The 24,020-nt window shown below is 35.2% G+C and overlaps 1 protein-coding gene across 7 annotated transcripts in view; it reads left to right on the plus strand.

Annotated features, from left to right (window-relative positions):
• The window catches only part of ANKRD28 (ankyrin repeat domain 28), a 197,803-nt gene that overhangs the window by 146,175 nt on the left and 27,608 nt on the right, over positions 1–24,020 (plus strand). For all 7 annotated transcript variants that reach the window (XM_046657551.1, XM_046657561.1, XM_046657587.1 and 4 more), the window contains 9 exons: positions 149–236; positions 5,593–5,735; positions 8,465–8,677; positions 13,866–13,944; positions 14,893–15,007; positions 16,227–16,309; positions 18,018–18,081; positions 19,597–19,665; positions 21,351–21,491. In XM_046657551.1, coding sequence (XP_046513507.1) covers positions 149–236; positions 5,593–5,735; positions 8,465–8,677; positions 13,866–13,944; positions 14,893–15,007; positions 16,227–16,309; positions 18,018–18,081; positions 19,597–19,665; positions 21,351–21,491 — 995 coding nt within the window. The remainder of the gene's footprint in view (positions 1–148; positions 237–5,592; positions 5,736–8,464; positions 8,678–13,865; positions 13,945–14,892; positions 15,008–16,226; positions 16,310–18,017; positions 18,082–19,596; positions 19,666–21,350; positions 21,492–24,020) is intronic.

Genomic DNA, 24,020 nt, shown 5'->3' on the forward strand with positions numbered 1-24,020 from the left:
AGGGTCTTCAGTATTTAGCCTAGCTCCTTCCTTTCTGCAAATAGAGAAGTTCAGTGCCAGAGAGAGAGAGATGAGTAGTCATCACAGGGATATTCATGAACAATTCTACTTCTGAATTTTGAAGAAACTGTGTTTATTTTTATTCCAGATGGTCAAACTGCTCTTGTCCAGGGGTGCCAATATTAATGCTTTTGACAAGAAAGATAGACGTGCTATCCATTGGGCAGCATATATGGGTATGTATTTTAAATTTAAATTTATTTTTAAATTTATTTTTTGACATTATATATTCAGGAAAAGTTGTACATTTTAATTCTTGCATTTGGTATAACATCTGTCTTTTAGAATAGTGAGAAGTTACACCATATCTGAGTTTGCTGCCCAAGTGGAACCAGTCTCCAGTGGGGTGGAGGTAGGGGGATAGATCACCAGAACAGGAATGCATTGGGCCCAGTCCTCCTAAAAGCTGTTTGAAATTAATTTTATTTACCTTTAAAGGGAGAGACATCCTAGACACAAGCCTGGGATACATAATTTAGATTGGTGTTTACTGAAAGCTCATTCTCATACCCATCCTTTTTTTAAATGAGAATATTTAGGTATAGGTTATGAAGATGCTTTAAGAAGCATATTAATTTGGGCCGAGCACTGAGTTTAATAAGCATCACCATGTTTGATTTCTACAGTAGTAATTTCATAGAAAGAAACTGAGACTTAGAATATATGTTTTTCTGCTGTAATATAATATATGTGTGCTTGAAAAATCTTAGGATCTACAGAATTGCACTCTGAAACTAACAGAGCTCCTGGGAAAACAGTTCTGGGATAGACCACCCAAAACCTATGCAACTTTGTGATCAGAGCACTAACAAAAACATTAATTGGTTCTTGAAGTAACTTGGACAGCCAGGGAGGAGGCAGGTCAGCCCACCTCAGGATATTTTTAAATGCACAAAAGGAGTGGAGTAGAAATGCTGATTTGTGGATGCTAAGACCATGTGTGTGGAAGTAGATCTGCAAGCATGGAGGAAGTACAGCCTGCCACACACATTGCAAGTCCTACAAGGCTAGGGTTGTACTCTGGGAGGAAGCCATAGATGTAGGCATTCATTTTTCAGGTTTCTTAAAATAGAACTGAAAGAACTCCTCTCTTGGCAGCCATGGAGCTCAGTGCTTTTTTTTCTTCCTGTGAAAGGTTGTAATTCTGCTTCTGCTATTCTGACTCCTCTGGCTGAGGAAAAATCACATAGGGACTGACATATCTTGTGTGTAATACTGGTATCATTCCTTGATTTGCCACTCACACTACCTGATTACAAAGACATCTAGCTAGCCACCCTTCTTACAGGCATAGTTTGTCCTCACTGCTCCCTGGTCTTGGTTTTTGTCTTTTCCTGTCTCTCACTTAAAAATAAAAGATTAAAGATCAATGGGAGATTATTAATTTTAAAAACTATATAAAATTGTAAAATAGGAAAATGTAAGAAAACAAATGAACTCAAACAAGTTGTATTTTCCTGGGGCCGGCCCGGTGGCAAGCGGTTAAGTTCGCACGTTCTGCTTCTCAGCGGCCCGAGGTTCACCAGTTCGGATCCCAGGTGCAGACATGGCACCGCTTGGCAAAAAGCCATGCTGTGGTAGGCATCCCACGTATAAAGTAGAGGAAGAGGTGCATGGATGTTAGCTCAGGGCCAGTCTTCCTCAGCAAAAAGAGGAGGATTGGCAGTAGTTAGCTCAGGGCTAATCTTCCTCAAAAAAAAAAGTTATATTTTCCTCAAGGTCCAGGAAAATCCTTTATCTATAATAGAAATAACCAAAAGCAGTAGCATCCATCTTGAACCGAAAGTGTGACTTTTAGCTTGGGTGTAAAGAAAGATAAAAAATGAAGGTTCCTGAAGGGTAACATTCTTGTCTGATGTCTCTTTAGAAAGCCAAAAGCTGAAAATCTTGGGCTTTGGTGTTTCTCTCACATCAAAGTTTTGTGCCTCTAGTTATCTCACGGGCAGTGTTCTTCTGTTAACTCAAGGTAAAACATTTAGAAGCAGGTCTCCTGTGGCGTCCTAGAGTCATCTCCTCCCAGCCTGTAGATTTTTCATATTTTAAGTCTTAGGGACTGTTCTGAATATTCTGGTATAGCTTATTCTTCCAGACAGTTTAGGAACAGCTAGTCTGTGTGATTTAAAACTATACACCTTGTGTTAAAGGGTTTATACATTAAGCAGAGTGCATCAGAGCTTTTACCTCCAAAGAATTAGACTTGACTCAACAGCTGTCTTCATAAAATTGAAGGCCAGGGGATTTTGTGGGTTGCCTCTAAGTGAGCTCCCAGAATAGCTCAGTGTGTGTATCTCAGGGGCCCTTGGGTGGCTTTGTTTTCCTTGATCCATAAAGTGTCTCTTTTCAGGTCAGTTGTATATTGAAAAAGATACTCTGTTTTTTGGACCTAACTGTCCGTTTAATTTTTGAGCATAAACATTCAGAGATTCATAATTCTCCTTTCCCGTCTCTTCCTTCCTTTAAATGTGGAGAAAGAGGAGTATTGACACACAGCTTCTAAAACTGTTCAGCTGTTCTAGACATTCAGATTAAAGGGAGCTAACCACGTGAAGTAGGGAGTTATTGACTGGTCTAATAGACAAGCCTGAAGTCCAGGTCATTATCACCTCTAGGTCATATTCAGAGAATCTGTCAATATTCATGTAAGAGACGTTAGGATTACATAGTCTTCTTACAGTCTATTTCTCCCAGGCTTCCTTATCTGCCCTGGCTTTCTATCTGCTGGTTGAGGCTCTCCTTACTTTTCTGTCAGACTCTACCTCTTATCCTTATGCTCGTAGTGAATTTTCTGTCAGTGTTCCCCAGCCCCACAGCTTTCTCCAAATGAATTGATCGCTTCCCCCTCTCTATGCCGTGTTTGCTCCTACCGTGAACTTCATTAAGATCCCTTTTATACATTCATCTTTTCTGTTGCTTTCAGTACTTTTAGCAATATCCAGCCAGGTTCTCCCTCAGATTAACTTACCATGATGATTTTGACATAGCAGGTACTAAATAAATATTAATTACCTTGATTAGCAACTCATTACATTATTTCTTCTTAAAGCAGTGCATAATTTGAGTGGATGTGAAATGGTATTTTTTCTCCTTCCTTTCCGTTTCATAAAAACTTACAAGTTCTAAACATAGCTCATTTTGCTTTTCTTATACATTCATGAACAAAACAAGAATGTAGAGAATTTTTCAAATTACTGACTGAAGGATGATGATTACATTTATCAAGTTCACACTGCATGCATATGTTTTAAAAGGGTGTTGTTATTGATTACAGAGTTATGTATACCGTGCATGTCTAATGGATGCCATCTTCTAAAAATACACCTTGATGAATTAAATGAAATCTAGTCTCATTGGTAGCATTATTCTGTGAATTGACAAGGAAGAGACATACTTGTTCTGGCCTGGGCCCACCTAGCTTTAACAATATCATGTATTCCACTCTAGAACTTATTTCCCTTTTTTCTTTTAAATATATCACTCCCAAACTGGCTATGGAAAGGCCCCTTCTTCGTGTTTTCATTGGTCCGTTAAATGAATTTATCCATATTTCTGAAATGTTTTAAATATTTGTCAGTTTTAAGGTTGTAAATTTGCCTGTGCATAGCCCCTTTTTAAAATAGGGCTTTATTGGTGCTAGGAAAAGTTCATACTTCCTGGAATCTACCAGTTTATATGCACAATTAATATGACCTGAATCATTTAGAATGATGTGTTGGTTTTGAACAGTTTTTGTGGTATGTTTGTATTATGGGGTTTTTAGTCTTAAACATCAGAAGAACTTAGTTTCTTTTTGGCATTTGATGAATAGTATGCATTTGCCCGGTTAAATAATCTGTATGTATGTAAGTCCTGATTTCCACTACATTACAATAAACCCAAGTAGCTGTCTTTCTAGAACCGTAGATCAGAGAGTAATGTGTAGTGAGGGATCTTTTGTACCAGTTAATGCTCTTATATGGTAGTCACGTTGAATTTAGCACCTAATGATTTGATAGGTATTCTTTGGGGGTTTTTTCCCTAAAAAAAATAGTAGATATTTCTTTATATTGAGATGTGGGAAAAATAGCTGAAAGTATCCACTTTAATTTATAATTTATATGTTAGCTACTAAATCTATTTGATTCTTTGTGCATCTTGCAGTATCTTGGCGTAATTTTGTCGCAAGAGTGGGGCCTGTGTTTGAAAGCCTCATTTTTATAGTTATTAACTTTATATACTCCCTATGAAGGGATATTAAAAAAGAGCATCATGAGCAATTTATCTAATGTAACAAATATTTATTGGATGCCTGTTTTGTGTATAATGCTGGTCTTGGCCCTATGGAATACCAAGAAGTAGAACCTAAGAGCATATGATATTTGCCTTTGAAGACGTATATTTGGGAAGTTAATGGATAAATAATGATTCGATTTTAAGAAACCTCACAAGGTATTATATGCTTATTCTATGGTATTTATAGGTATATGGTGCTTTTGGTTTATAAGGCTTCTAGGGAAGAGAGATGACTGGATTGGTCAGGGAAGATAGGGACTGACATGGGCCTTCAAGGATTAGCAGCAATGATTGGAAAGAGACATCCAAGTAGAACATTCCATACAGCAAGGAATCCCATGAACGAAGGCAGAGAGGTGATAAGGTTATGGAGGGAAGAGAAAGCACTGTAAAATCTAATGTGATAAAAAACCTTCCAGATACATGTTCCCCTTCCTGGCCTTCTTGTGTGGTTGGGTGGGGCCCAAGACTAGTTCTGACTACTGAATTGAAAGCAGCATCACCTGTGGGCCAGGGCATTTAATTGCTGATGTGAGACTCTGCAGTCTGTTCCTCCTTCTGGCACAGTGACCAGTCGTATTCAAGATGGTGTTAGCTACATGAGCCTGGGTCCCTGAGTGACTGAGGAGAGCCCACTTTCCAAGCTATAATAGTGTTAATGAGAAGTAAAACGCTAATTGTTTAAGCCACTGAGATTTGGGAGTTGATTGTTAACAACAGCACATATAACCTAGCCTGTCCTGATTGATAAAAGGATGAGTAGCAGACTAAGTTGGTTAAGAACATTTGGTGGAAATAATATGGAAAAAGAAGTTTTTAGCTGCATGTTCTAAAAACCTAACGTTTTTAGGAAACAAGCCCCAGTCACTCCCAGATTTTCGAGTAGAAGATTCCACTGAGGCAGAGAAATATAAACTAATATGTTACATTAGACATTAAAAGCTAACTTCAGAACTTGAGAATGTATTAAAAGAGCCTTGAAAACAACAAGATCTAGGCAAAAGGAGGATTATAGATTGCAGAGTTATCACTGGATAAAATAATCAAATGTAGTATTTTCATTATTAGTTACCTCTGTCAACATTTACCAAAATTATCCTGACTTCTTTTTTTTCCTTCTCGCTCGGGTTATAATGTGATTTACTCGTGACTTGTCATGCATTATCGAATTAATTTGCATTTTACCTTTCTTTCAAGATACTGAGGATTATATTTTCCGTATGCTCATCTGTTTTATTTTTTTCTTCATAAACACATTTTCAGGTCACATTGAAGTAGTGAAATTACTTGTGGCACACGGAGCTGAAGTGACATGCAAGGATAAAAAGTCTTATACACCTCTTCATGCAGCAGCCTCTAGTGGAATGATCAGCGTAGTCAAGTACCTTCTAGATCTTGGAGTTGATGTAGGTATATAGATTAGCAGTATAAATGAATGGAGCATTTTAAAAATGTGATTTCATTGTTGACAGAAGTTATTTCAGATGTTAAAGATGATTTTATACAATAATGGTTTTGTGTCTTAACCAGATATTTATAGTCCTTTACGTAACATATAGTGCACTGATATCTGATCAAGACGCGTATATTAAGAGGTAAAAAATACATTCCAAAGGTGAATGATTGATTGACAGAAGTTTTTCTTCTCCATCACACTCCAGACCCTGTGGCTCCATTTCAACAGTGGAAACCAGTAGATAGACACACTTGGATTGTTTTTTCTCAGTGGCTAGGTTATTGTTTGTCTTATTTACCCAGTTAATCTGATATTCCCTTTAAACAACTAGCAGTTCACATTACAGGATATCAGCAAGAGCTAGGCAGGTAAACTAGAAGTTTCTTGCCTATCAACTATGAGTGTACTATATAAATATGTTTGGTTAGGAAGGGTTGCTGCTTTATCTGAATGTATTTGATTCCTAAATTGAGATAGCTAAGAATACCTGTGGCTTTCACAGGCCATCCTTTAAGTCCATGTACTATATGCCCTCTCTCAGTATATTTACTCTTATTTTAGGTACAGTTCTGACATACTCATCTGGTTCTTCAAAACACAGATTAAAAGCAGCAAATTAGAAGGAGAGAGGGTAAAGCTCTGCTAGAGGGAGGCAGTTTAGAGCAGCTGCAAAAAACAAACAAGAAAAAGGTAGGTGTAGTCTGGTTGGACAAAGAATACATGGCAGAACTGTAGAGCTGAATAAACTCTTAATTTAAGGACTACGTGAAGCACTCTGCCTAAAGCAAGCAAGTAGTTATTGAAACTGTGGGGATCGTGAGAAGAAGTTGCAAAAATCTAAACACATTGTTAGGTAGGATCTTGTAGAGTGCAAACGGATAAAAGTTTTATTTCAACTCAAAGGTTCCTGTAGCTCTCTTTCACCAAAGTAACATAATGCCTTAAAAGACCCTGATCTACGTAAATGAGACACCCATGTTTCAGATCATTGTTTCAAGTCCATTCTGGTTCAATTTTTAAAATTTATTTTATTGACAGTAAAATAACATTCTTAAACTCTGGTGACAGAGTATGCTTTGAAAAAAAGTGACCAGACTTAGAGCCATTTAGTGACATTTGACTTCCATAACAAATTACCATAAAGCAAGTGACTTAAAAACAACAAATTTAATTTCAAAGTTCTGGAGGCTCTGAGCTGGAATCTGTTCCATGTCTCCCAGCTTTTGCTGATGAAATATTGGTACTTTGACTAAAGTTGTCTTACTTTGTCACCTCCTCCAATTTCTGTTGCTAGGGATCTCAGAAAAGAAAATGTTGAAATTGTGGTAAGTTGGGGCCAGCTACATGGTTAGAGGGCACAGTTACCACCAAGACTACCCTTACTTCTCATCAACTGCAAGTTTGGGAGGTTTCCCAAAACCACCTTCAGGTTTGATAATTCACTAAAAGGACTCGAAAAACCCACTGAAAACTATTAATACTCACAGTTATGGTTTATTACCCAGAAAAGATACAAATTAAGATCAGCCAAAGGAAGAGACACATAGGGCAGAGTCCAGGAGTATTCTAAACGCAAAGCTTCCATTGTCCTCTCCCCATGGAGTTAGGACTCCTCACTCTTCCAGCATCAAGCGTGACAATATGCACATAGTATTGCCGACCAGGAAAGTTCACCTGAGCTTTGTTTCAGAGTTTTTATTGGGGCTCCATTACATAGGTGGGATTGATTGATCAACTGCCCACATGATTGATTTTAGTCTCCAAGTCCACGGATACTGAAGGACTCAAAACCCTCACCAACATGGTTGGTTTATGTGACATGGTCATCCCCTACCCTAAGACTATTGGCTGTGGCCACTCCTACTCTTAAGATCTAGTGTATCCAGCTCCCACCCTAAACAAGGACACTCCTATCAGGTATACCATAGATTACCTCCCAGAAGACAAGGGCAGAGGCCAGACATCATTTTGGGCAAAGGTCAAATTGTTTACTGCACAAAGTCTTGTAAACTTTAAAGTATTCATACGTTTTATTTAAAAGAAATAGAATGAATAAGAAACTTGAGTTGTATGAATTATTTCATAATATTGAGCATATTCTTTTAAGCACATTCATTTTGGTAAAATGTCAAAATATAAGACTAGAAAATATCTAGAGCCTAAGTTTGTTGCAAAAATGAATGAAATAAATAGAAAAAAATGCCACTCTTTTTAAAAATCCTGATCTTCATTGCCAACTTTAATCCTTTGTCACTACAAATGAAAAGTCTGGAAATAGGCATGCTACTCACTGTATCTCAGAATTTTCCGTATTTGTTCAGTATTTTCGTGATTCTTAGAGTTAATTCTATAATTATTGCTTACCTACAAGACTTTTAAAAATATGTTAGTTTTCATTTTCCTAAGATCTCTTTCTTGGAATTATTCAGTTTTGTCATGAAGTAGACATTGTATATATGAATTGTATTTCCTGAATGAACAAAATCCATTTGACACCAAAATGCTGTTGATAATGTTCATGATTTTAAAAGAACTTTAGAGTTATAAACCTTATTTGTGTATTTATCCCTGTCTGTTTCTCACTTTAATAATTTCATTGCAGCCACAGCATTGCTAAAATAGCTCACAACTGATAATTAGTAAGACTACTTTAACATTGACATTGTTTTCTTCCAATAGATGAATGAACCAAATGCCTATGGAAATACACCTCTTCATGTAGCCTGCTATAATGGACAAGATGTTGTAGTGAATGAACTTATAGACTGTGGTGCTAATGTTAATCAAAAGAATGAAAAAGGATTTACTCCTTTGCACTTTGCTGCTGCATCAACACATGGAGCATTGTGTTTAGAGCTTCTAGTAGGCAATGGGGCTGATGTCAATATGAAGGTATGAAATAAAATCAGAATCTGTACTGTGGAATTTAGGAGTTCACTGTTTGAAGCAATATGAGTAACAAATACCATTCAGCTATAAAAAGGAACAAATTATTGATGCACATAAGAACACAGATGAATCCTAAAACTATTATGCTGAGTAAAAGCCTTACGCAAGAATATATACACTATTTCCATTTATATAAGGTTCTAGAACAGACGCAATTCCATTTATATGGGGTTCCAGATTCTACAGGTGAAAAGAAAAACAGAACGTTTGTTGCCTCTGGGAGGGGGGTTTGATGAAAAAGAGGCATAAGGGAACCTTCTGGAGTGTGATGGTAACGTTCTGTATTTTGACAAGCTTTTTGTTCTGTGAATAAGCATTTGTCAAAACTCATGAAGTGGTACATATAAGATTTGTGCCCTTCATTACGTGTAAATTTTCCTTTAGAAGATAACAAACCAAACAAATGTTGAACCCTGGTTAATGATGGTGCATACCAGAATACTTAGAGGTAATATGTAGTGATAACTGCAGCTAACTTTGAACAGCATCAAATAGTTGGATGGATAAGTGAATGGATAGATGGAGAGATTGCTATGTGATAATGCTCTTATAGTAAAATGTTATTGGTTAGTGGTAGAATTTAGCTGGTATGTGTGTGGGCGTTCACTGTAATAGTCTTTCAGCTTTTCTGTTCTGAAATTTTTCACAGTGTTAGAGAAATTAGAAGCCCAATATCAGTGTGTTACACATAAGGAATAGTTGCTATTTGGTTTTTTGTTCATAATCACTTTCAGGAATGATTATTTAATTTTAGAAATATATGAAAATTCTGGAGCCAAAATAAATGCACTTTCACTGTATTCTATGGAAGAGCATGTGCAACCACGATTTTGAACATCACTATAATGTGTAAGCATCGTTTTAGATTTTCCAAGATGCTTTCACTGATTGCTTTGTATTAATTCATCAATTCATTCTTTGAGCACTTGCCAGACCATATCTTGTGGTATGAAGAAAGAAAACCACAAATAAAATTGAACCATTCAGTATTAGTAAAAACCTTTAAGCTTAAAATATGTTTTTCAGAGCTTTAAATACATTATATTTCAGCTCCTTTTGTAGGAATGATGAACCAGTGTCTTTCAGACTGGTAGAGAGAAGAGTCCATTTTCTTACCTCTCTGACTTTGGAGAAGCCTTTAATGATGCCACTGACCCACTCTGACAGCTGTACCAGCAGCAAGTCCATCTATAATTAGGTCATTGCTCTAAATTGTCCTCTCCCAGCTAAAGGACAAAATTGGTACACATCACACCCAAGGAAGGAAAGGGCATGAGGTGTGATAAAGAACTCCTATTATGCTTAAGGTTAAATGTCTCTCTGTTAAGAATAAACATTTAAAGCTTTCAGTCCTCACTCAAATCACCTACAAAAGTTTTTTTAATAGTTTAAATAATTACTAAAAATTTATTGATAGTAAGTTTGAACCGCTTATTTTGATTTGAAGAATTCCTTCTGTTTGGATAATCAGGGCCAAGAAAAATATCTAACCTCTTGTGGGGGGAGAAAATTGTTACTTGTTTCCTCAAAGGCCTAGTAATATTTTTTAATAAAGATTAGACTATTTCAAAAATAAAATTTTTGAAATCATCTTAATATTTCTCAAAAGAAAAGATCACAACCAAATTTTTAGTCTTTGTGAGACCTTATGATAAAGTGACTGTGGTTAAAATCATTTTTATATGTTAAATATTAAGTATTATGGAATAAAGGAGGCTTACATCTTATCATTAGCTATTACATATTTTTTAGCTTATATATTGCTGTCTTTAAAGGGTAAAAATTAGGCTGTCTATTTATTTTTATACAGTACCATTTAGACGTGAATAATATAATTTGGTGATGAATCACTTGATTCATATGTCAGTGCTTACATCCCTAACTCCAGTATGTGTGATTTTTAAGTCTTTATTTTTTTTTTTTTTTGAAATGTAGAAATGAGAATCAGTGCTACAAGAGGCTTACTTATAGTATAATGCTCAAACCTATGGTCCTATTTGAAGTTACCTCCTTAATGGTTTAGAAAATTCAATGGTGGATTTTACACATAACAGGGAAATTTTTGAGCAAAGCAGTTAAGATATGGTAGTTAAGTAGATTTGAAGGCAACAAGCTATGATGTTGGTTTAAAAATAGATTTCATAAAAGTTGCCTTAATCTTGCATCAGGATGTATGGCATCCCGTTTGTATGCAATTGTCCGATTATCTTATTGCCAGGTTCCATTGGAACACATTTACTGTGTTGTTAATGACTTCTTAAGGTACCTTCTAGCTCCGAAATTATATGAAAATTGTTGATAGCTGTGAGTTTTCAACAAATAAGAATGTATATTCATTCAAGAATTATCTTCTTTCCTGACACCTGTGTTTCCTGTATTTGTCAAATCAGTCCTTATCAAATTGTCACTTGACTAAGGAGCTAAGGCTTTGACACTTGCCTTGTATTACAAAAAATTATATTTGCTAACCCTCGTGTTCTCCTTATCAAGTCATCTCTTTCTTTTTCCTTGCTTCATCTTTTCCTCCTACCCCATTCTCCGTTTTGATATTTCTAGCCTTGATCAAGTTGTGGATGACTAGGAGTTAGAATGTGAATTTAGCTTTGTAATTAATTCAGTTTATAAGTTTTTAAATTGGTTGTCGTAGAGTATACATAGAGGTAAAATGAATGGAGTTTAAAAAGCAATATGAATCTGATTTTTATAACCTTGCTTAGCATGGTCCTTGCTGCATTGATTGTCTCACTTACATGAACACCTTTTCCTACCCCACCCTCTTCTTTGAGAATAAATTTTGGTTAGATAAAAAAAATATTTTATTTCAGATTTAAACCGAACAAGTATTGTGATACATGTGGCTTTTTGTTGTTGTTGCTGTTTTTGGTCACCTATGAAACCAACTGTTAAAATTTTGTTGGGTGTTTTTTTATTTTTTGTTTAAAACTCCTAATTTGATTCTAAAGTGATTTAAGGTGACTTAAAAAAATCTACCCATTTTCTCCCCAATTCGGTGAGAAATAAATATGCTTTCCCCCCTCCTAACATATCTTAAAGTGGACTTTTCAGTTGGTAATCTGAATCTCTTTTTCCTTTATAGATTTAGGGTACTTTTTATGATCAGTATGTAGAGAATAAAAATGTTAATCAAATGCCAACTATAGGCTTATAGTAAAGGACTCCACCACTTATTAGCTATGGGACCACCTTACATTACTTAATCCCAGAGCCTATAAAATAGGGTTAATGGTACCTATCTCTTAGGTTTGTGAGGAGTAAGTGACAAATATACATGAAGTGGTTTAAAACTGCCTGGAACATAGTGCTTACTATATATATATATATGTTCGCTATAATTATATTTCAAATTTCTCATTTTATGAACTCAAATTTTTGTTACAGTTTAGTTTTTGTTTTTTGCCTGTGAAAAATGCCTATAGGTAAAACATCAACATTAAAAATCAAGATATGTCATATAAGGAAGATTTTGAATATTCACTATAAACTGGAATCTCTTTATTTTAATGCTTTTGTGCTTTTCGTTTTGTTTTTCTGATTGAAATAACAACTAGTATATAAGTAAAAACTCCAAATAGAAATAATAGTTCATATTGTGTAACATATATTGGTGTGTTATATGGGTGTTTTATGAAGATTATTATATTTATTCTGTACAACAGACCTATGAGGTATAGGTGGTATTATATCAATTTTCAGTTGAGGAAGTGAAGGCTCAAGAATATAGGCATCTTCTCTAAAATCTTGCTGTGGTGAATGGCAGAGCTGGGATTCTTGCTCAAGTTATTCTGACTCCAGAGCCTGAGCTTGCTTGCTTGCTTGTTTTGGGTTTCTTTTTTCCCCTCTCTGTTTGCACTGCCTCCAAAAGATTGAAGATTCTTTAAGATAACTTGCCAGTTGGATGACTTGTTTGCTTGAAGGAATTAGTATTACTAATATTATGGAATACCTATCTAGGTATTTGATTCCATATGAAGTTGGTCTAATACTCCATTATTAGAATGATGTGAGGATTTCTTAATGCAGTTTTATCGTAAACTTAAGACACTTGTCACAGTTGAATTTTTAATCTATACACAGAAGGTATACTGAATCTTGCTGAGGGATGAGGAATTGGAAAACAGTTTCCTTTGTGATGGTCACGTTCTTTTGTTTTTTTTGAGGAAGATCAGCCCTGAAGTAACATCTGCTGCCAATCCTCCTCTTTTTGCTGAGGAAGACTGGCACTGAGCTATGCCCATCTTCCTCTGCTTTATTTGTGGGACGCCTACCACAGCATAGCTTGATTAGCGGTGCCATGTGCGCACCCGGGAGCCAAACCGGTGGACCCTGGGCCACTGAAGTGGAAAGTGCGAACTTAACCACTGCACCACTGAGCTGGCCCCACATGTATATTTTGATTAACAAAAAAATTTTAGGGAAGAAAAGAGTTTACCTAACTCATAATAAAAGATGTCACCTAAATTGGACATTGTTTTTCTTCATATCTGAAACTTCTTTAGAATTTCAAATTTTCTTCATTAAATACACACATGCACATCCAGTCTCATTTATTATTTTAAGTAATTTGAGAAAACAGCTAACAATATTTATTACGAATAATTATAAACAAATTAATATACAAAGTATTTTAAGTGAACTGTAGTGGCTGAAGTTAATTCTGACATTCACTTTTCCTTGGTCAAGGAGGGATTCAGCATTTCTTAGAATGAAAGAATTGTAGCAATCTGAAATTTTTGAAATGTGAGAAGCACATCCTGGCTGTACCACTCCTGATTATGTGACCTTGGTTGAATCATTTAGTATCTTTGTGCTTCAGTTTCCCCATCTATGAAATAGAAATGAGATTAAGATTACATCGTACCTACCATGCGGAATTTTTTAAAAACTGTAACCATTGTTTTTTTGTATATTTGTGCTTTATGATATACAGGCTAAAAAAAATTAGTTCTTAATTTTGATCAGCTGTTTTACCTCCATAAGTTTCAGTTAAACTTCACGCTTTAGTAATAGTTTTATACAAAATAAAGATGCAAGAGGATATTCAAAATAGAACTAAGGATTACCTATTAGGATGTAACAATAGTTTTAAATCTCTTTTGTGTGATTATTGCAGAGCAAAGATGGGAAAACCCCACTGCACATGACTGCCCTCCACGGTAGATTCTCCAGATCACAAACCATTATCCAGAGTGGTAAAAAGTATTTCTGTTTGTTTTTTTTCTTACATGTAGTAAAAACATCCACAGAATGAATGGTATTGAGGAATTGTCATAGAAATCTATGTGTTTTTAATATTTGATTTCAGATCTCATGAAAATCAAGTAAAAAAGAATATAAAATGCCATGTATATATATCTTTTGTAATTTTGCTTTTCATTTATTTTTCTTTTGCTTCCCCTGAGTTATAAATAAAATTTCTCTAGCAGTTCATGTTGGCTTTTTTTAAACATTGCTAAATAGAAAACTGTCTTTTCCCTGCACTTTGTATTATATGTTAACAAAACTCTGTTGCATTTATCTTTTTTCCACTTTTGAATGTTTTGAACTATTTTTAAGATCTTCATTTATTGTTTTGAACTTGTATTCTTTTACATTTGAATTAGGACTAGGCAAGCTAAACTTTTAAACAAAAAGAACTTTTAGGTGCATTACTTTAAAGCAGTGTTTGCCAAGCTATGTTTCAAGGAACTGTTTCTTAGTGGTCCTCAAGATAATAGCTGTTACAGTTTTGCAGGAGAAGGTAGGAGTGGGTAGATTCATGATCAAATAATTCGTGAAACATTGCATGTAGTCTTCTTGATGACACACAGCGTGTACACATGAAAACTCTGAAATGTCTTGCTCTAAAGAAATGTGTTTAATTTTGTTTTAATACAGTGGTTTCCAAACTTATTGGACCCCAGAACCTTTTTGTCATTTTTAAATCTGTTAAAAATCTTATACTCAATTCACAAAATTACTTTAACTATAAAATCTGTAACCCCAGTGTCTGGCCCAATAAATGTGCTATGAGTGAAATCTAGTTAAATTGCTATATCCACTAGTTTGTGCTTGAATAGCATTTTATATTGCTTTCCATGTAATAGATTTGACTTCGTCTTTATATAGTCCAATGTCTGACAGTGCATGCTTTATTGCAGGAGCTGTAATCGACTGTGAGGATAAGAATGGAAACACCCCTTTGCACATAGCGGCAAGGTACGGCCATGAGCTGCTGATCAACACTCTTATTACAAGTGGTGCTGACACTGCAAAGTAAGTACTTCCCAGGGGGTTGATAGCTGCAGCAGGGAAACACAGGAGGAAGTAAATTGCAGTTTTCTAGATATTTGAAATGGAAATATGAATTTTGTCCTCAATATTGTACTAATTGCTTGGGCTTTTTCCTTTTTGTGTTGACGATGTGATAGGATAGATTATTTAATACGATTTCATTTGGTAAGCCAGCACAGAGTATTTTTATATTTTTTACCTCAGTTCTTTCTAGATTATAAGTAATAACAGAATTTTGATCAGAGCTTTTCGTTTTTGTGGTTATTATTTTTAATTAAGACTTGAAAAATCTTATATACTGAATACTTTTCTTTTTCATCCAAATAACAGATAGTGGTTTTCAGACTTTGTGCTGCAGCTCAGGGATTCCTTAGTAGCTGCTGCAAAGGATCTCTTGCTCCCCTCCTTTGATCAGAACAGCTCAGTTTTATCTATTTTATATATTAAAGTTTCCATGTAAGATTTTGTTTGAAAGATGGATTCTCTTGCATGCTCTTCAAAAGTAAACACCCTGCTTAAATTGATGTTTATCATTTCTATGTATGTTTTTATTACATTTATATATATTCATTAACATGTTTTAAACTTTCTCTAAATGGTATGCTACTATACACTTTTTTGCAACTTTTCCTTTTTTACATGAAGTTGTTGATTTAGCCATGTAGGTATACATTTGGGCTTTTTTCACATCTCTACAAGCAACTCTAGTTCATTCATTTTATAAAATTTAATTATTGTATAAAGATTTCACAATTTATTCATTCTCCTCATTGACAAACATAATTGCTTCTAGTTTTTTGTTTTACAAAAATTACTCCAGTGAACATTATTGAACATTTTGCCTTGTGGTAGTGATTCTCAGTGATGAGGTGGGGAGAATTTTTGGTTGTCATAATTTGGGGAGGAGGGTCTTACTGGCATCTTGTGTGGATGGAGTCCAGGGATACTGCTAAATATTCTGCCTGTGCAGGATAGCACCCCCCAACACACACACCAAAGTCCGTAATGACAGTAATGCTGAGGTTGAAAAACTCTACTCTTGGAGGGAAATTGCTAGATAATAAGTTATCCCCACCTTCAGCCTTTTGCCAAATTGCTCTCCAGAGTGTTAGAGATTTTGACTCATCTAATTATCTTTTCACTTTAAGTAGTTTCTTTGTAATTTATGTAAATGATTGTATTTTTCTTGTGTTTGCTTTAGGCGTGGCATACATGGAATGTTCCCCCTCCATTTGGCAGCCTTAAGTGGTTTTTCAGATTGCTGCAGGAAACTTCTTTCTTCTGGTAAGTGGAACCTTCACAGACTGATTCTCCTTTTTTTGTCTCTCCAAACCCTCCCTAATTTTAATACAATCTCTTTATTCTGCTTTTCCAAAATTTCATATAGATATGTCCAAGTGTGGATCTTTTATTAACCCCTCTTAGAAGATATCAAGTCCTGTAATTTTAAGATTCGATGTTCTCTTCAGTTCTGGGAAGGGTTTTATTTTTCCGGTGATTTCTTCCTCTCTGTTAGTTGGGGAATAGGATGTGGAATATTTTCTAGAGCAGCTTCTGTTCATTGAATGGTAGTCTTGGATTATCCCTTTATGTCTAGAAGCAAAATATCTCCACTTGCATGCTTGCTTTTTCAGACCCAGTAGCCATTCTATAGTATATTCTAGGTTTGTGAAATTAGTTATGCCATATGTAATTACTATTTTAAAATTCCAGAATCATGGGGGCAGCCCGGTGGCACAGTGGTTAAGTGCGCACATTCCACTTCCATGGCCTGGGGTTCGCCGGTTTGGATCCTGGGTGTGGACATGGCACCATTTGGCAATCCATGCTGTGGCAGGCATCTCACAAATAAAGTAGAGGAAGATGGGCACGGATGTTAGCTCAGGGCCAGTCTTCCTCAGCAAAAAGAGGAGGATTGGCAGCAGATGTTAGCTCAGGGCTAATCTTCCTCAAAAAAAAAAAGGCCAGAATCAGTCAATTTTAAACAAAACAGGATCAACAGCTTTCTATAAATATTACTACAAAACTATGATCCTTATTGAATGTATAGAATTACTAAATATAAAAGATTCTTAACTGATTTTAAGTGATATTCTATTTCTCAGAATGTTAAGAAAGTTGAACAGATTTTGTATATTAAAACTTGTGATTATTGAAAGAATTATGGGAAAGTTTCAGTGAAAGTGAACATATTTTGAGACAGTTCTGAGTTTTTCCTAATGATATTTTTTAAGTGAGTTAATTCTCTTTTGAGTTTTTTAAAGTACTTGTGTGTCCACAAGTATTCGCATACTTGTTTATCTGTGAAACAGAATTCTAAAATCTCTTCTCAGTGTTAGTAATAATCTACAGGTAGCAAAGTACCTGTGGCTTTTTTTAAAAAAAGCAGCTTTATTAAGGTATAATTCACATACCATAAAATTCACCCATTTAAAATTTATAGTTCAGTGTTTTAGTATATTCACAGAGGTGTGTAACCATCATAACCATCACTACAATCGATTTTAGAACATTTTCATCCCCCCACAAGAAACCCCATTAGCAGTCATCCCCATTTCCTTCCCCCCAGCACTAAGCAACCACTAATCTATTTTCTGTCTATAAACTTGCCTGTTCTGGACAGTTCATGGAAATGGGATCACCTATGATGTTGTCTTTTGTGACTGGTTTCTTTCACTTAGCAAAATGTTCTCAAAGGTCATCCATGTTGTATCATGTGTCAGTACTTTATTTCTTTGTATTGCTGAATAATATTCCCTTATAGCCTGTGGCTTTTAAACAAATACTTTAGCACTTGTCCTAAAACCCTCAACCCCTTAGAGACAATTTTTTTTGTAATATTGCACATTATTAATCTATTTTCAATAATTGTGTACCTCTTTGTAATTCATAGTTTTGTTTGAGATGGGGGGGTGACTCGACATTTCTTGACATAATACTTTAATATAAAGTATCATCTATAGTATAATATAAGATGTATTCATTCTTGTAGGATTTGATATAGATACCCCAGATGATTTTGGCAGGACCTGTCTACATGCAGCTGCAGCTGGAGGGTATGTTAACAAAATTTTTATTTTTTTAAGAAAAAGGTAGCTGGTCAGGGAAGTTTTTCTTATCTCTGTTTCTCTTTATTAGTTCTGGGCTACCACAAAATAGAAAACAAAACATAACAGTAGTGGTTTGGGAGAAGAAAGACTAGAGTGGTAGAAATTGCTTTTTTTAATCTTCCTCCACGTAGGTCATAAACTGTGACTGGGAGAGATAGAACAAACCTAGAAAAGGAAGTATTGCTCCCTGTAAGAGGAAATCATTTTTGAATAAATGGAAGAATATGTGTCCTCAAATGAGTGCTTCAAAGCATTGATGTTCTGAGTAATGTTCTGAGAATGTTCTGAGTAATACTAGTATTCTTAGAGAAGATGTTTGGGATTTTTTAATCATAATTTCAGGAAAAAATTGTTGATAGTCTCTGTCTTGCCTCTACTCAGTATTAATATACAGGAAGCGGAAGTTTTCAGATTGAAAGATTTTGGACTAAGTTTTAAACATTACTACCAGGGGAAACTAGGCAGTTAGTTTGAATGAACAATGAACTTCAACTAAAACTCTTGGTCTCTGAAGCATGCTGCTAATAATCTAATGTTAGTTATCATTTAGATTCTACATCTATGATAAGCCGTTTAATTCATGATGACTTATCAAAAGGACATTGGCAAGAATTTTATTCCCGTTAATAATTCCTTTAAAATTCCCAGTGGTTTCAGAGGACAAGTCTGCTGAACCAAGACTACCACTAGGCCAGTCTCAGTTTTAGAGATGGGTTGTGAACAAGTGACTGGGTCCTCTTATTCTTCCAAGGTCACCTAAGAACCTTCCAATTAAAACCTAGCTTCCATGTTACTTGCCTACAGAGAGAGGGACAACAGACAGCATGAGTGTCTGATCACTTGGCAGTTAGTTTTCATTGTAACGTAGTAAGTTGATGTTCAGGTTTATAAAAATTAAATTACAGAAATACCCATGCATGTACTATACTCTCCTATAGTTTTTACTAAGGATACATCTAAGTAAGCAATCATAGTATAGGTAAAGATAAGGGAAAGTGGACTTGGGACATTACCTGTGTTCTCAGGTTTGGTTTTGTTTGTTTTTTTTTTTTAACCCATTTTAGTTTAATTTAGCATTAGAAACCCCTTAAATTTAGGCCATTCAATTATAAGCATTTTGTTTGAAGTTCGTTTTAAAGGTTCCTAAAAACTGTTCAGGAACTCTTTTACAAATGTGAACTTCCTTTTAAATAGTGACATGATTCACTTGTCATTTCCTATCCACATGCCAGTATGTATGTACATAACTTTTTATATTCTATTAATTTTAATATTTTATTAAATACTAAATTTAATTTTAATTAAATTAATTTTAATATTTTTTCCTCATAAAATATAAATCATGCAATTTTATTCACTTTATCTTATTTGAAAACATGCTTTTATACTTATTTAAACCTACCAGTTTCATTGTAAAATTACTGACAATTAGGTCTTCTAACTTTATTTTTCCCTGGATAGGAATTTGGAGTGCCTAAACCTTCTGCTGAATACTGGTGCAGACTTCAACAAAAAGGACAAATTTGGGAGGTAGGATGTGATACAGTTCCTGTGCAGAGCCCAGTTAATGTTATTTACTTAATGGTTTGCTTGACCTTCTCATTAGCTTCTGAGAATTAACTGAATAATTCAGCATCTTTTCCTTGTGGTCATGATTCATTGAGAGGCCCCCCAAAATTGATAACTTCTCAATATTCATTGTCATCCACAATCTTCTTCCACCTGGGCCCCTGCCACTGCCACAGGCTACCAGCCACAGCTTTACCTCACAAGCTCCTTTATACCTCTTGGTATCATTGCTCCTCCTCTCATAATTATTGCTATGGAAATGTAAAACCCCATGGTACCTATGTTCCTTCAAGAAACTCACAAGACCCAGAACTGAGTAGTACAGTTCTCCTCACCCCGCCCCCCAAGTCATTCCTTTCTCAGAGACTCTACTGCCCATATTTGGTTACAGAGCACCAGAAAGAGGGAGGAAATAGGCTACAAATATATATGTAATTTTTCTTTCTCCTCTTCTGTAACCCAACAAACACGCATATACACATACCAACACGTCCACACACACCCCTGAGTATGACCTGAAGGAAAGCACCTGTGAAATGACAGAATCCCTTTGTAGTCACTCAGCCGATCCTCATTCTCATTGTTCAGCCCCAGACCTCGTTATTACTGGCATTTGTGGTAGCAGTACTTAAGGCTGTCATTGTCTACCGAGTCACTTAGAGTAGGAATTGACCCAGAGTGTGTTAAAACCGTACAGGAAAGGACTGAAGGCAATTTAAATTGGTTTGAATAGAGGTTGCAATATGAGCAAAGTTTGAGAGTTGTATCAAAGTGTATGACAAGAAAGGATATGTATGTCAAAATGAAATGTGTGAATGTATTCAGAGCATGTGCTGGGGCCAGTGCAGAAGTAAATAGAATTAGATATAGGAGGGAATCAGAAATGCATGTAAGAAAAGAAAACATAACTATATGACCCCATAATTACTTTGAGGAACAGACTTCTCTCATAAGCCTGCTAATGAAAGAACTAAGGGCCTGCAAAATCAAAAATCACTCTAGCTTTGGAATGCAGTATTTTTATAGCTGATTTGGTTTTATAATTATACTTTAACCCTGCTTATAGTAGTTAATTTGTGACACTTGAAGCATTCTGTACTACAAATAGCAGAGAGGACTTCTGAAGCATGTTCTAAGTTTAGAAGCTTGAAAGTAATTCAGGGTTAATTGCATTTTTTAGAACACTGTTACTGTACTATTATCCAGTAAAGTAATGTTTCCATATTGCTCTTACCCTTTTGTCCTCTACTGAGACATGAACAGAAGCTGTTACCTCTGTACTATGAAACATTTTTATTAGCATAGGGGAAGCTTTGTTAAGTGAAAGTTTTCAAGTTTCTGAGCAGAATGTGAAAGGTATCTGTAATTCACTCAGAAGACTGGAATTGTTACTGTCTGGAGACCATAAAATAATTTAACTCTGTTTCTATCTTATTTCCTGTTCTTAGGGATTCTCTGCCACATTCCTTTTCTCCTCCTAGCTTTCTGTCCAGCCCTCCAACAGACTTAGTATATGGCAGAAATCAATCTCAAGCTCGCTATAAATACAATATTTGTAACTGGGTGGAGTAAGAGTAAACTGTACTCTTGTTTACTTGCGTATGTCCCTGGCTTTTATTTTTCTTATATTAACTTGGGCACAAAAGATCTCCACTGCACTATGCTGCTGCCAACTGCAATTACCAGTGCCTGTTTGCTCTTGTGGGATCAGGAGCAAGTGTGAATGACCTTGATGAAAGAGGATGCACACCCCTGCACTATGCAGCTACGTCAGACACAGATGGCAAGTAAGTAGCATGTGGTGAGATTGAAGGATTATTGTTACTATAAACTAGCATCTTCCATATGGTTGGCTATTTTTATTGCAAATTTATATTTCTTTTTTGTACTTTTTGTTGTTGATTATCTTTCCCTGAGTCTCTAGTGTGGGAAATAAATTGGTTTCATAATTATTCCTAAATCATAATTATTGCTACTTATTTCTACTCAGTAACCTGTCTTAATGACTGATCTGGGAGAAAGATACAGATCTCTTTTTGTCTTCCCTGCCCAAAGCACATGTTAATATCACCTCCATGTTTTTTCCATCTGACTTCTCAGAGGCAGTAGCCTTGAGTATATCATAGGCAAAGGAAAAGAGAAGAGCTGTGCGGACAATGCCATCAGATTAGACAGGCATTAGAATACCAGTACCCTTCAGAGATAGAGAGTTTATATTGGCAAGATACCCTTGTAAATTGGTATCCAAAAAGGGAGGAATTAAACTGGCAGAATCTGACATATAGTTCATACTAAATACTGCTTAAATAAGTAAATTAGATAATGGAGTAAGTAAATGTTGGCCAAGAATGACAGAATAAGAACAAAAGAATGAGAAATGTTTAAATTCTTTTATAATTAATAGTCACCTAAAGTTGATCAGACCTGTTTATAGTACCTTAATATCTATTGCCTTCTTGGAAGAAAATAAACTCATGGAGATAAGAAAAGAGATCTTCAGTATCTATGGTATTCCCCATGTGTCTGGGTCAGTGAAGATTAAAAATATCCTTAAGAAAAACAATCATTTCAGAGGAAAGATTTTATAAAGTATACTTCAAGGAAGTTGCATCTAACATAGAAGTATTTCTTTGGTTTTTACTATTTTTTACCCTCAAAATAAAAAGCATAATTTGAAGGTATTCACAAATGTTAATTTATTATAGATTCTGTAACTAATTTCAAAGCCATTTCTATAAGTAACACTCTATGTTGGATTTGTGGCTGAAATTCTAATCTTGAAGGCGCTAGTAAAATGTATTTTCTGTTTGCAGGAATATATCACTTTATATAATTTCATATATACCAGAATAATTACATATAGATAGATTTTGGGAGAAGTTAAATTATTTGAAGTATGTTTTTGGATAGTAACTCTTTAAAGAAAATCTCTGATAAAGACTTTGTAAATCAGAAAATGTTTTGTAAACTTGGGTAAGTTTATTCCCCCCCCGATTTATAGACTTTGTAATTTCAGGATTTGCTTTATAGATTTTCTTAAAATTACACCTAAAATGACTAGTATCACCATCGATAGTCCTTTACCACTATTCCCACAGACTGGTTATTGGGTGTCGCTCAGAGTGGTCTACATAGATTTCACTGAGAGGTCACACACACAGAAACACACACACACAAGCATAGAGATTACCTTGTGGCCCTCCTGCCCTGAGACAATTACATTGAACCTGAATTCTTATGCAGAAACAAAAGAATAACAATGTTCAACCCATACCATTTGAAAATTTTTGCTTTTATTTAAGCCAGTCTATTTTTCTCTAGAAGTGTGTATTGCTAAAGTGAATTAAATCATCAGATTTCTTACCTAATTAAACTGTTTTGAGCAATAGGCTAGTGATATTTATTATTTAAACACTCAATTCTCAGTATCTACACCAAGCAGCCTGATATACTAGAAAGAATGTGAGCTTTGAGATCTGAAGGACCCAGGTTAAATCTTGGGGTCTCCATATTATACCTCTTTGAGCCTGAGCAAGTAATTGCTAAGCAAAAACTTCTTCATCTGTGAAAATTAGAATGAAACCTACTTCTTAGAATTCTGGGGGAAACTGAGATCATGTGTATAAAAGAATCTAGCACTGTTTCTTGGAGCCTCAGTTTCTTATTTTTAAAGTATCAGAATCCCAGAAATTCTGTCTAAATGCCGTCATTAATTGACTCAGTGATTCGTACCCCGGGAACCTTCAGGAAGCTGTAAGCCATAGTGACCATTTCAGGGTACCAGAGGTATCCTTTCACTTACTGATTGTTTTGGAGGCTTAAATAGTAGCATTAAAGCATTGATCTATTTTTCTAAATTCCAAAGATTTAATTCCCTGGAATTGGTTGGATAATAAAAGAATCTGGCATAATTAATTCATACTTCTGCCAAAGCAAGAGTGAAATATTTAACAAATTCCCCAAAGCTTCATATTACTATTATTCAATAATGTATTTGTTGGTTTCATTTTTTAATGATTGTTTACTAATCCCCTGTCAGCATTCCCAAGGAAAGTTATTTTTATTTTGGAATTTTTGTCACATTGGTTTTCTGCTATTCAGAAGTGACATAAATAATTATAATTCTTCTCTACCTTATGTGTCTCTGTTCTCACTTCCAGTAAATATTGGAAAAATACGTGAAATCTTTCTTGATTCATTCTACGCATTCTGCTAGTCACCCCCATCATCCTGATGCCCACATTCTCTATAGACAGTCATGACTCAGCAAACAAATACACAGTTACTATCACAAGAAACATATTAAATGTATTAAA

Source organism: Equus quagga, chromosome 1 (assembly GCF_021613505.1).
Source record: "Equus quagga isolate Etosha38 chromosome 1, UCLA_HA_Equagga_1.0, whole genome shotgun sequence".
In the NCBI taxonomy this organism is placed as follows: Eukaryota; Metazoa; Chordata; class Mammalia; order Perissodactyla; family Equidae; genus Equus; species Equus quagga.